At 49.8% G+C, this 14,270-nt stretch overlaps 1 protein-coding gene across 1 annotated transcript in view; it reads left to right on the top strand.

Moving 5' to 3' along the window:
• Positions 1–479: 479 nt before the first annotated feature.
• MAP1B (microtubule associated protein 1B) overlaps positions 480–14,270 on the top strand; it is a 155,927-nt gene continuing 142,136 nt past the window's right edge. Inside the window, exon 1 of the mRNA XM_075325255.1 lies at positions 480–732. Coding sequence (XP_075181370.1) covers positions 552–732 — 181 coding nt within the window. The 5' untranslated portion in view covers positions 480–551. The remainder of the gene's footprint in view (positions 733–14,270) is intronic.

Genomic DNA, 14,270 nt, shown 5'->3' with positions numbered 1-14,270 from the left:
GTACAATTAGAGATAGAAATGGGGCCCCTAGCCTCTTGGGCCCCTGTGCGGCTGCACAGGCTGCACCAATTATATGATCACCCCCTGGGTTAACCTAATAAATGGCGGTGAACCATCCCTTTAATAAGAAATCTGTGAAAAGAGGTTGAAAAACTGTATCAACCTGTATAGGTATTTTACACATTTGATAAAGTTGCGGAGCAGACATGTCACGCAGCTGACTCGTATCAGACACATAGGCTTGGCTTCCCATGCATGTCCTGTGGTCCTGGCTGCATGTGATAGAGGTGCATGAGAAGGTAAGGTCCTCCACTTGCACATCCATTGTCTCCGCACCTCTTCCTTCTGCTTCCGGAGGCTATGATTTGCTGCAGATGACATCAGAGTGGATGCTGGAGAATAGACTGGCAGCTAATGTGATTCTCCTCCCAGGGTCCCAGCCCAGACTCTCCATATAAAAGGCGGCCAGCCTCCCCTCCCAGCTCACTCCCTGCCTGCTGCACCTAACGGAGGGTGGGAGAGGCAGCCACAACTGGGGGCACACAGCAAGGATGGCAACTCTCGTGGAGCCAGGAGCGGACATTGACCCATCACTCAGCATCCTGAACCCTTCATCCACCTCCCCCAGCCTGTCTCACAGATTCCTAGACAATAAATTTTACCTGCTGGTGGTGATTGGAGAAATAGTGACTGAGGACCATTTAAGGTGTGCCATCACCAATATAGAGAGAGGTAAGCACTGACAGCTGGCACTCCTGGGCACTGCCATCCTCACCACAGGTGGCAGAGTACCAGCTCCTGATGACCTGGAGAGGATGCAGCTGATGCTGCAGATAATGCTGCCCCTGGAATATTGATGATGTATCTATCTGATGATGGAGAAACAATGGAACAGGGAATTAGAAATATTGATCTAAAGGGGAACAAAGACAATGTGATGCAGCCACTCCCTAATTTTTTACAGAGAAAATGTGGTGGGCTGCAGATCTAACAGTTGGCAAGAAAGCAGCCCCTCCCTCTGCTGCCTCATACAGCACAGGGGTCTGCCAGGAATTCCTCTAAGTGATGTATATATGTATACAGTGCCTGGATCAGGCTCCATTGTGCCCTATTCTGACTCATTGTGATCACGCATCAGATGATGTTACATTTATTTGTAAACTTTCTGCCTGGCTACACTCATATAGTGGGTGTATAACCCGGATCCGGGGGTCTCTGCACTGCCTGTGCTGCAGCTGGGAGCCACATGGGGGGATTCTCAGGCAGCAAGGACACATGGTGCACCCCACCCAGTGCCGGGAGCTGCTGTCTGTGCATGCTAATGGCGAGATTAGGTGTCACACTAGAGGTCATGGGGTTCTGCAGATATCTGTACAGAATGGAGATGGTTAATATGTGATAATGCTGATTAATATGCAGTGTATTGTGACGTATGTACAGAGTCTATGTGGATACATCAGATTATTGCTGAAATAGGAGCTGTTATCTATTTGTGCCTAAATGCATGAAAATCTGTTTAGCTTTTAGATCCTTGATTTTGACAAAAGCAGATATCAATGACTGCGGGAGACTGAGGGAGTCAGGGCCTGATATGTGAGGCATTGGCTTCCCTGGGGATCAGCAGCGCAGAGCCTGTTGCCCTTGCAGCAGCGGCTGTGACTGGAGTAATGACACTTGCAGATCGCAGAGAGAAGCCGGCTGGTGGGCGTGGTGCAGTCCGCACTGCGGTCCCTACGGCGGAAGCCGGCAGCGCGCAGCGGACAAAGAGGGGAGAGCAGGCAGGCAGCAGAGGGAGAGCAGGCAGCAGAGCGAGGGGAGGCAGGCAGCAGAGGGAGAGCAGGCAGCAGAGCGAGGGGAGGCAGGCAGGCAGAGGGCGAACAGGCGGCAGAGGGGGAGCAGGCAGGCAGCAGAGCGAGGGGAGGCAGGCAGGCAGAGGGAGAGCAGGCGGCAGAGGGGGAGCAGGCAGGCAGCAGAGCGAGGGGAGGCAGGCAGGCAGAGGGAGAGCAGGCGGCAGAGGGGGAGCAGGCAGGCAGCAGAGGGAGAGCAGGCAGCAGAGCGAGGGAAGGCAGGCAGCAGAGGGAGAGCAGGCAGCAGAGCGAGGGGAGGCAGGCAGCAGAGGGAGAGCAGGCAGCAGAGCGAGGGGAGGCAGGCAGCAGAGGGAGAGCAGGCGGCAGAGGGGGAGCAGGCAGGCAGCAGAGGGAGAGCAGGCAGCAGAGCGAGGGGAGGCAGGCAGCAGAGGGAGAGCAGGCAGCAGAGCGAGGGGAGGCAGGCAGGCAGAGGGCGAACAGGCGGCAGAGGGGGAGCAGGCAGGCAGCAGAGCGAGGGGAGGCAGGCAGGCAGAGGGAGAGCAGGCGGCAGAGGGGGAGCAGGCAGGCAGCAGAGGGAGAGCAGGCAGCAGAGCGAGGGAAGGCAGGCAGCAGAGGGAGAGCAGGCAGCAGAGCGAGGGGAGGCAGGCAGCAGAGGGAGAGCAGGCAGCAGAGCGAGGGGAGGCAGGCAGGCAGAGGGCGAACAGGCGGCAGAGGGGGAGCAGGCAGGCAGCAGAGCGAGGGGAGGCAGGCAGAGGGAGAGCAGGCAGCAGAGCGAGGGGAGGCAGGCAGAGGGCGAGCAGGCGGCAGAGGGGGAGCAGGCAGGCAGCAGAGGGAGAGCAGGCAGCAGAGCGAGGGGAGGCAGGCAGGCAGAGGGAGAGCAGGCAGGCAGCAGAGCGAGGGGAGGCAGGCAGCAGAGGTAGAGCAGGCAGCAGAGCGAGGGGAGGCAGGCAGCAGAGGGAGAGCAGGTAGCAGACCGAGGGGAGGCAGGCAGGCAGAGGGAGAGCAGGCGGCAGAGGGGGAGCAGGCAGCAGAGGGAGAGCAGGCAGCAGAGCGAGGGGAGGCAGGCAGCAGAGGGAGAGCAGGCAGCAGAGCGAGGGGAGGCAGGCAGGCAGAGGGCGAGCAGGCGACAGAGGGGGAGCAGGCAGCAGAGGGAGAGCAGGCGGCAGAGCGAGGGGAGGCAGGCAGGCAGAGGGAGAGCAGGCAGCAGAGCGAGGGGAGGCAGGCAGGCAGAGGGCGAGCAGGCAGCAGAGCGAGGGGAGGCAGGCAGGCAGAGGGAGAGCAGGCAGCAGAGCGAGGGGAGGCAGGCAGGCATTGGGCGAGCAGGCAGCAGAGCGAGGGAAGGCAGGCAGCAGAGGGAGAGCAGGCGGCAGAGGGGGAGCAGGCAGGCAGCAGAGGGAGAGCAGGCAGCAGAGCGAGGGAAGGCAGGCAGCAGAGGGAGAGCAGGCAGCAGAGCGAGGGGAGGCAGGCAGCAGAGGGAGAGCAGGCAGCAGAGCGAGGGGAGGCAGGCAGCAGAGGGAGAGCAGGCGGCAGAGGGGGAGCAGGCAGGCAGCAGAGGGAGAGCAGGCAGCAGAGCGAGGGGAGGCAGGCAGCAGAGGGAGAGCAGGCAGCAGAGCGAGGGGAGGCAGGCAGGCAGAGGGCGAGCAGGCGGCAGAGGGGGAGCAGGCAGGCAGCAGAGGGAGAGCAGGCAGCAGAGTGAGGGGAGGCAGGCAGCAGAGGGAGAGCAGGCAGCAGAGCGAGGGGAGGCAGGCAGGCAGAGGGAGAGCAGGTGGCAGAGGGGGAGCAGGCAGCAGAGCGAGGGAAGGCAGGCAGCAGAGGGAGAGCAGGCAGCAGAGCGAGGGGAGGCAGGCAGGCAGAGGGCGAGCAGGCGGCAGAGGGGGAGCAGGCAGGCAGCAGAGGGAGAGCAGGCAGCAGAGCGAGGGGAGGCAGGCAGCAGAGGGAGAGCAGGCAGCAGAGCGAGGGGAGGCAGGCAGGGAGAGCAGGCAGGCAGCAGAGGGAGAGCAGCCAGGCGGAGAGAGGGCAGGCTGCAGAGGGAGAGCAGGCGACAGAGGGAAAGGAGGCAAGAGAGGGAGAGCCGGAACACAGCAGGAGAGAGAGCAGGCAGCAGAGGGAGAGCAGGCAGCAGAAGGGAGAGCAGGAAGGCAGCAGGAGAGAAAGCAGGCAGCAGAGGGAGACCAGCCAGGCAGCAGAGGGAGAGCAGCAAGGCAGAGAGAGGGCAGGCAGCAGAGGGAGAAGAGGCAGGCTGCAGAGGGAGAGCAGGCAAGAGAGGGAGAGCAGGAGAGAGAGCAAGCAGCAGAGGGAGAGCAGCCAGGCATAGAGGGGAGCAGGCAGACAGCAGAGGGAGAGCAGGCAGCAGAAGGGGAGAGCAGGAAGGCAGCAGGAGAGAAAGCAGGCAGCAGAGGGAGAGCTGCCAGGCAGAGAGAGGGCAGGCAGGCAGCAGAGGGAGAGCAGGCAGCAAAGCGAGGGAAGGCAGAGGGCAGGCAGCAGAGGGAGAGTAGGTAGCAGAGGTAGAGCAGGCAACAGAGGAGAGAGCAGGCAACAGAGGGGAGAGTAGGCAGCAGAGGGACAGCAGGTAGCAGAGGGACAGCAGGTAGCAGAGGGACAGCAGGTAGCAGAGGGACAGTAGGCAGCAGAAGGGAAAACTGGCAGCAGAGGGAGAGCATCAGCTGTGTGCTGCCTGATGCTGCTGAGTACTGCCGTGTGCTGCTCAAAGCTGCTGTGTGCTGCCCAAAGCTGCTGTGTTGCCTGAGGCTGCTGTGTGCTGCCTGATGCTCCTGAATACTGCCAGGTGCTGCCTGATGCTGCTGTGTGCTGCCTATAGTACTGCTGTGTGCTGCCTATAGCACTGCTGTGTGCTGCCTGATACTGCTGTGTGCTGTGTGAGGCTGCTGTGTGCTGCCTGATGCTGCTGTGTGCTGCCTAATACTGCTGTGTGCTGCCTATAGTACTGCTGTGTGCTGCCTGATACTGCTGTGTGCTCCCTAATATTGCTGTGTGCTGCCTGATGCTGCTGCCAGTCTTCTACAGGAGCAAAACCGCTGCCTCATCCTCTAACATCAATGTACCCTTCATATAAACTAACCGTGTAATATAAATAATGCCATGACTTCATATGTGCTGAACACAAAGAACAAACCCCAAAGAATTAGAAAATCAACTCACCCAAATATATAATAATCTCTAAAAAAAGGAGAACAGTAAGTGCCAGAAGAAGGAAAAGGAGTAAAATATGTGACACCCCCGCCCCTTATAATAGAAAAGCTAAGCAGTCATGTGATGTGCTCACATTAGATGGGATGATGAGTGCACTGTCTGGTACTGTGCTGTGGATCTGTGAGAGATTAATTAGTATGACTGTGATGATACAGAACAGTTTAGTCATCACCAGGCCACACCTTTGTTGTGCTCTCAGCAGGGCAAATGGCCAGCAAGGCTCTTATGTAAAGGCACAAACTGAAGAAAAATGTTCTTTCTTCTGTAATATTTTTGGTATAAGTTTGGAAATGAAAAGCATTGAGCTGATAGGTTGTTAGGGAGGGTATTTGCACTACTTGATGTTGTATATTCATTATTTGGCAACATTCACACACTCAGTGTTTGGTCACTATTTTACCTTAGTATTTATAGGTAGTGATAGGCGAACCTGGACTGTAAAAGTCCGGATCTGCTCAGGATCCCTAGTGACCGTGCACCGATCCCAACCTCCAGGTAACTATCCGGATTCTGGCCACCCGGGTAATAATAAAAAAAAAAGGAAATAGAAACAAAAATAGGAATTTAGCACTACTTCTGGGATTGTTCCTTCACTCATGCGTATGCACTGCTCCCCCGCCCACTGTCAGTCCCTGCGTCTGTAATTGGTTGCAGTCAAACCACCTCCATTTGGTATGAAAGTAAATATAATGTAAAAATTTTAAAAAACTGGCGTATTGTCCCTCCATATTATGATACCTAGCACAAATAAAGCATACTGCTAAAGGGTGCAGCCTCCAGCCGTTTGCTCATCTTGGCTGTGTATCAAAATAAGACGGACCCAATGTTGCTTTTTTTACAAATTATTTAAAACAAATAAAAAACCGACCCCCCCCAATTTTGTTACTCAGCCATGATAAAGTCGTAAGCTGGGGGTTGGTATTCTCAGGCTAGGAAGGCCCATGGTTATTGGGCCCCCCAGCCTAAAAATGGCAGCCTACAGCCACCCAGAATTGTTGCATCCATTAGATGTGATAATCCTGGCACTTTACCAGGCTCATCCCGATTGATCTGGTGCGGTGGCAATCGGGGTAATGTCAGGGGTTAATGACAGCTCACAGCTCCCACTAAGCCCTAGATTACTAATGGGAGGTGTCCATGAGACTCCCTCATTACTAATGTGTAAGTGAAAAGAAACAAACACCGAAAAAAATCCTTTATTTGACATAAAATACAAAAAAATCCACCCTCTTTCACCCCTTTATTAACCCCAAACACCCAGTTCTGACGTAATCCACACAAGGTCCCACAATGATTCTGGCTCTACTACATACATACTGAAGTCACAGAGCGAGGGCACAGAACATGTCCGCACTCTGTGGCTTCAGGCAGAGACTGACTTAGCCACAGCTGTGATGTCAATCAGTTTATCTGTGGTCATAACTGGAGGTTTCCACGGTACCTCACCTGTGGCAGCAGCAGAAGTGACCTCAGGTGATCTAATTAAACTCAGTGACGTCATCTCAGGTGATGTCACTGAGTTCACAAACCTGCATCTCCTGGCAGAAAACTGTGGGGGGTTTTTACCAAGAGATGCAGATTTGGTACTGAAATTTATACACCATATTCCTGCACCAAATCTGCAGCTCCTGGCAAACAATCGCATCAAAACCACATGCATTATGATGTGGGTCATTATGATGGGGGTTTTGATACGATCTTTTGTCAGAAAATGAAGATTGGGTACAGGAATATGATGTGTTTTGATACGATCTTTTGTCAGAAAATGCAGATTGGGTACAGGAATATGATGTATAAATTTCAGCAACAAATCTGCATCTTTTGGCAAAAAAAATGCACAAAAACAGTTTTGATGCCGTTTCGGTTTTCTGCCAGGAAACGCAAATTTGGTACAAACATCTGGTGCAGACATTTCAGCACCAACTTTACATCTCCTGGCAGTAAACCACACCGAAATGGCGTCAAAACCATTATTTCGTATTTTTTTGCCAAGAGATGCAGATTTGGTGTTAAAATTTATACAGCATATGCCTGCACCAAATCTGCATCTCCTGCCAAAAAATTGCATCGAAACCACAGGCGTTAATCTGCAGATATCTGCAAGGTAATAGCATTATTCCACGTGACAGGTTCCTTTTAACGCTATGTGCAGTGCACGATAGCACTGTATACAAAATTTAAAGTAGTTTCTGGCGAGCAAAATTTAAAAAAATAAATAAATCAAAAAGGGTTAAAAAAAAAAAAATAAGCAACTCATAAGTTCTCATGTCACCATTCTCTCACCCCTTCTGTCCCCTGCCGGTGTCTACTTCCTGCTGCCGGGATGACAACCTATCAAAGGGACTCGTGAACAGCGGCACCCAATCACTGGCCTGAGCAGTTGACCAATTCAGCTATTGATTGGTTGAGGAAGTCACATGATGAGGCCACCTAAGCACCTGGTAGCACTGGATCCAAAGCGGCAGAGTAATGTCACGTGCCACATAACCAAAATGTATTGAGATTAGATTTCATGACAAATGTAGAAAACAGTGATACATTTTTTTTCATACGTATGAGACAACGTGAGGTATTGTCTCTGTGTTTGCAAAACGATGGAGCATTCTCAAAATATGACTAAGTACATAGACAATTAATGGTATAGGCAAAAACTTCATGATTGATAGTAGTCCAACTGCTGAGACCCCCACTAGCAATCAGGACCCCCACAATCCTGAGAATCGGGCCTCTGAAGAGAATGGAGTGGTGGCTGATCGTGTGTACTATTACGATAATTCTTAAATGGGACCTCTGAACTCTGTCGAGTGCTGCTTTCAGCTGCTCTTTGGCCCTTCAAAAAGAAAGAATGGGGTGGCGGTGCGCATGATTGACCACTAGTCTACTACATAGGGCTAAGAGCCCCGCCACTAGGGATTGGTGGGGATCCCAGCTGTCTGATCCCCACAGATCGGGAAGTTATACTCAATTCTGTGGACTGTGGAAAACTTCCAAAGTTGAGAAATACCCCTTTACTATAGGGGGGCATTGATTGACATCATGACCTTGCTTCCTTCTCCAGCCATACTTACATTTTCTACCTTCAATCCACTGTTAAGTATATTTGATAATTTAATAATTAAATTGTAGTCTGGCCAAGGCAAAAAAAAAAATTCTAAACACTAGAAGTCCCAGAGAGGGATCATTTAACATTTCTACCATTGGAACCCTATGGAGCTCGAAATTCCTGGGACTTCTAGTGTTAAAGGGGTATTCCTAACTCCCAAATGCTATCCCAATGTGTAGTAGATGTAATAATAATAATATTGTCAAATACCTCCAATTAGAAATGTAGTATAGTTCTTCTGATTCACAATGTCGCTTACCTCATGTGCAGGGCATTGCAGGACCTTAGGTATCCATGATTATGACCACTTGCAACTAACTAAGGCCTTGGTTCCACCTGAATTCTGCACAAACGAGTGCAATCCGATAAAACATCAGAATGCTCTCACTCTAGTGCAAAACTATCTGGCAGTGTCCATCTGCAATTGATTTCTCATACCATATCGGCATGAGAAATGATTTGCAGTATGCTGTGTTTGGGAGCGAGTCTCGGCTCACGCACCCCATACAAGTCAATGGGAGCATGTGAAACATCACACTGCACTCGCATGTCATCCGACTGCAGTACGATGTACGCAGAGACAGTCAGCGGAGGAGATGGGGAGAAAGTGCTCCCTCCTTCTTTTTCGCAGCTTTGATCCGATCGCAAAATCGCATCACAGTCACATGACCCTGGGCTGACACTCGCATCAGAGGGTCATTAGCATATTGCTTCCTATGCTCTCACATCGGAAACTATGCGCAAGTGAAATTGAGGCCTAACTGTGACTATATGCCTGGTCGTAACCATGGATACCTAAGCTTTTGCAATGCTATGAACATGAGGCAAGCAACATAACTAATCAGGAGAACTATACTACATTTCTAATTGGCGGTATCTGCTATTATTATTATTATTATTATTATTATTACACCTACTACTTATTAGGATAGGATCTTGGAGTTGGGAATGACCCTTTAAAGGGAACCTGTCATCAGAAATTTAGCTATAAACCTAAAAGTTTCCCCTTCTGCAGCTCCTGGGCTGCATTCTAGCAAGGTTCCTCTAGTTTTTGTGGCCCCTTTTATACCAAAATAAACACTTTATAAACTTGTACCTTTTCGTATGTAAATTTCGTAAATTATCCATGGGGGCGGGCAGCCTGGCGTCCGTTACCGTCCTCCTGCCGATTTACGCCGCCCCCGAACGCTGAATTTCAAACCTCAGGACGCCGCCCCTGGGCGCCCGAGATCCCGCGCATGCGCTGTGCGACTGTAGCGGGACTGTGCACTGCGTGTGACCGCTGGTGACGTTTTGCGCAGGCACGAGGTTATGGGCGGTGCTGTGAGTGTCATCAGCAAGTGCCGCCCATAACCTCGTGACCGCACTTTCCCCTCTTCCTCTGGCGTTCTGCGCAAGCGCTCGCTGGCCAGATGACCCGACGTCACCTCTTTCCCATCTTGCCCTGCTGCAGGGAAAGATGGGAAAGAGGTGATGTCGGGTCATCTGGCCAGCGTGCGCTTGCGCAGAACGCTGGAGGCAGTGGGGACAGCGCGTCCACGAGATTATGGGCGGGCACTTGCGATGCAATCACAGCGCCGCCCATAACTCGTGCCTGTGACACACGTCACCAGCGATCCTGGCGTGGGCGGCACCTCGGGCGCAGTGGGCGGCGTCCTGATGTACTAAATGGAGCGTGGGGGGACGGCGTCAATGTGCAGGAGGGACAGCAACGGTCAGCAGAGAGCCCGCCCCCATGGACGATTTACAAGATTTTCATACCAAAAGGTACAAGTTTATAAAGTATTTAATTTGGTTTAAAAGGGGCCACAAAAAGTATAGGAACCTGCTAGAATGCAGCCCAGGAGCTGCAGAGGGGGAAACGTTTAGGTTTAAAGCAAAATTTCTGATTCCAGGTTCCCTTTAAGTCCCTGTCATCAAGGGAAGAGTAATCTTATTAAAATATTTTGACAGGAGTCTAGTGGTATACAATATGTGGAGTACAAAACTGTTTGTGACCCTTGTGCCCAGCCCATGTGTATGGTGAGGTTTCTGCATCCCGATTCACATGCAATAGAAAATGGATCTTCCAGTTTTTGGCACTGCTGTTAAAAAACCCAAACCATCTGCTGTGGAAACAAGTAGCATGCTGCAATTAGGGTGCGCTCACACCTGAGTATAAATACAGCGAGTGCAATGAGATAGAAAATGAGACGGCACTCACACCAATGTTATTCAGTGAGTCAGTGCTGACGTGCTGACTTTCCTCAGCTGTATTCGGCCTGAGGAAAACAAATTGCAGCATGCCGAGTATGGGTGCGTAAATCACCAATGGAAGTCTATGGGTGCAAGAAATAAAAACGGACGGCACATGGACCATCCATATGGACCTTCCGTTTTATAGATACATTACCATTCTGTGGCATAGAACAGTGTAAATGATTGTAAAATAATAGTGGCTGAGAAAAAGAACACAAAGCATACAGATGCTAAGTAAGAATAAAATTGCACATTTGCATAGCATTCGCATTAATATACAAGTGTCATCAGTGTTTGGTCCATGTGTCAGTTTTTACTTTCAATGATTTCCACATATCGATAAATAAATAATAATTAATTACAAAGTTTCTATTTACTGCAGTGTCAATCATGGACAGCACACAAATTGTACACTGATACCATCCACATGTCGTCAGTTATTTTCACAGACCCATAGACTTATATGTGCTTTTCATCTCTGACGCCCATAAAAAGCACAGACACATAGACTTATATATGTCATTTTCATCTGTGAAGCCCATAAAAAGCACAGACCCATAGACCTGTATATGTGGTTTTCATCTGTGACGCCGATAACAAGCACAGACCCATAGACCTGTATATGTGGTTTTCATCTGTGACGCCGATAACAAGCACAGACCCATAGACCTGTATATGTGGTTTTCATCTGTGATGCCGATAACAAGCACATACCCATAGACCTGTATATGTGATTTTATCTGTGACGCCCACAAAAAGCACAGACCCTTAGACTTATATGTGTGATTTTCATCTGCGAAGCCAATAAAAAGCACAGACCCATACACCTGTATATGTGATTTTCATCTGCGACCCCCATAAAAAGCACAGACCCATAGACTTGTACAGTACATGTGATTTTCACCTCTTACATCCATAAAAAGCACATACTGATAGATTTGTATATGTGATTTTCATCTGTGACGCCCATAAAAAGCGCAGACTCATTGACTTGTATATGTGATTTTCATCTGTGACATCCATAAAAAGCACAGACACAAAGACTTGTATATGAAATTTTTATCCGTGATGCCCATAAAAAGTACAGACCCATAGACCTGTATTTGTGCTTTTCATCTGTGATGCCCATAAAAAGCAAAGACCTATAGACTTGTATAAGTGATTTTCATCTGTGACGCCCATTAAAAGCACAGACCTATAGACTTATGTGTGATTTTCATCTGTGACACCCATAAAAAGCACAGACCCATAGACCTGTATATGCGATTTTCATTTCAAGTTAACATCATATTTTTGTTGACACAGTCTGCAAATAAACACGAATATTTGCACAGCCCTATAGACTATAATGGGTACATGTTCTATCTGTGAAAATCACTGATAACACACATCCATGAAATACGAAAGTCTGAATGAGGCCTTATAGAGTATGAATTTGGGATTTGGGAGGGGATGGTCTGCCAGTGCAGCAATGAAAAGGTGGTATAATTTTTTGAGAAAATATTCAGTATAAGATGCTTTTAATTCACTGACATCCCTGGAGTTTGTATACACATAAGTCCAGTTGGTGGTCCTACTAAGTGATTGACATCACATGCTGAGCCTACTAGTCAGACACGTCAACTCCATACAGTTGTATTGAGCAAGGCCTTGCTTACTATATGCTGCACCTACTAATCAGACACGTCAACTCCATACAGTTGTATTGACAAAGGCCTTGCTCACTATATGCTGCACCTACTAGTCAGACACACCCACTCCATACACTTGTATTGAGCAAGGCCTTGCTCACTATATGCTGCACCTACTAGTCATACACACCCACTCCATACACTTGTATTGAGCAAGGCCTTGCTCACTATATGCTGCACCTACTAGTCAGACACACCCACTCCATACACTTGTATTGAGCAAGGCCTTGCTCACTATATGCTGCACCTACTAGTCAGACACACCCACTCCATACACTTGTATTGAGCAAGGCCTTGCTCACTACATGCTGCACCTACTAGTCAGACACACCCACTCCATACACTTGTATTGAGCAAGGCCTTGCTCACTATATGCTGCACCTACTAGTCAGACACACCCACTCCATACACTTGTATTGAGCAAGGCCTTGCTCACTACATGCTGCACCTACTAGTCAGACACACCCACTCCATACACTTGTATTGAGCAAGGCCTTGCTCACTACATGCTGCACCTACTAGTCAGACACACCCACTCCATACACTTGTATTGAGCAAGGCCTTGCTCACTACATGCTGCACCTACTAGTCAGACACACCCACTCCATACACTTGTATTGAGCAAGGCCTTGCTCACTATATGCTGCACCTACTAGTCAGACACACCCACTCCATACACTTGTATTGAGCAAGGCCTTGCTCACTATATGCTGCACCTACTAGTCAGACACACCCACTCCATACACTTGTATTGAGCAAGGCCTTGCTCACTATATGCTGCACCTACTAGTGAGACACACCCACTCCATACACTTGTATTGAGCAAGGCCTTGCTCACTACATGCTGCACCTACTAGTCAGACACACCCACTCCATACACTTGTATTGAGCAAGGCCTTGCTCACTACATGCTGCACCTACTAGTCAGACACACCCACTCCATACACTTGTATTGAGCAAGGCCTTGCTCACTATATGCTGCACCTACTAGTCAGACACACCCACTCCATACACTTGTATTGAGCAAGGCCTTGCTCACTATATGCTGCACCTACTAGTCAGACACACCCACTCCATACACTTGTATTGAGCAAGGCCTTGCTCACTATATGCTGCACCTACTAATCAGACGCGCCCACTCCATACACTTGTATTGAGCAAGGCCTTGCTCACTATATGCTGCACCTACTAGTCAGACACACCCACTCCATACACTTGTATTGAGCAAGGCCTTGCTCACTATATGCTGCACCTACTAGTCAGACACACCCACTCCATACACTTGTATTGAGCAAGGCCTTGCTCACTATATGCTGCACCTACTAGTCAGACACACCCACTCCATACACTTGTATTGAGCAAGGCCTTGCTCACTATATGCTGCACCTACTAGTCAGACACACCCACTCCATACACTTGTATTGAGCAAGGCCTTGCTCACTATATGCTGCACCTACTAGTCAGACACACCCACTCCATACACTTGTATTGAGCAAGGCCTTGCTCACTATATGCTGCACCTACTAGTCAGACACGTCAACTCCATACAGTTGTATTGAGCAAGGCCTTGCTCACTACATGCTGCACCTACTAGTCAGACACGTCAACTCCATACAGTTGTATTGAGCAAGGCCTTGCTTACTATATGCTGCACCTACTAATCAGACACGTCAACTCCATACAGTTGTATTGACAAAGGCCTTGCTCACTATATGCTGCACCTACTAGTCAGACACACCCACTCCATACACTTGTATTGAGCAAGGCCTTGCTCACTATATGCTGCACCTACTAGTCAGACACACCCACTCCATACACTTGTATTGAGCAAGGCCTTGCTCACTATATGCTGCACCTACTAGTCAGACACACCCACTCCATACACTTGTATTGAGCAAGGCCTTGCTCACTATATGCTGCACCTACTAGTCAGACACACCCACTCCATACACTTGTATTGAGCAAGGCCTTGCTCACTACATGCTGCACCTACTAGTCAGACACACCCACTCCATACACTTGTATTGAGCAAGGCCTTGCTCACTATATGCTGCACCTACTAGTCAGACACACCCACTCCATACACTTGTATTGAGCAAGGCCTTGCTCACTACATGCTGCACCTACTAGTCAGACACACCCACTCCATACACTTGTATTGAGCAAGGCCTTGCTCACTACATGCTGCACCTACTAGTCAGACACACCCACTCCATACAC

This window comes from Anomaloglossus baeobatrachus, chromosome 1, assembly GCF_048569485.1.
Source record: "Anomaloglossus baeobatrachus isolate aAnoBae1 chromosome 1, aAnoBae1.hap1, whole genome shotgun sequence".
Taxonomy (NCBI): Eukaryota; Metazoa; Chordata; class Amphibia; order Anura; family Aromobatidae; genus Anomaloglossus; species Anomaloglossus baeobatrachus.
This window is presented reverse-complemented; position numbering and strand designations above follow the sequence as displayed.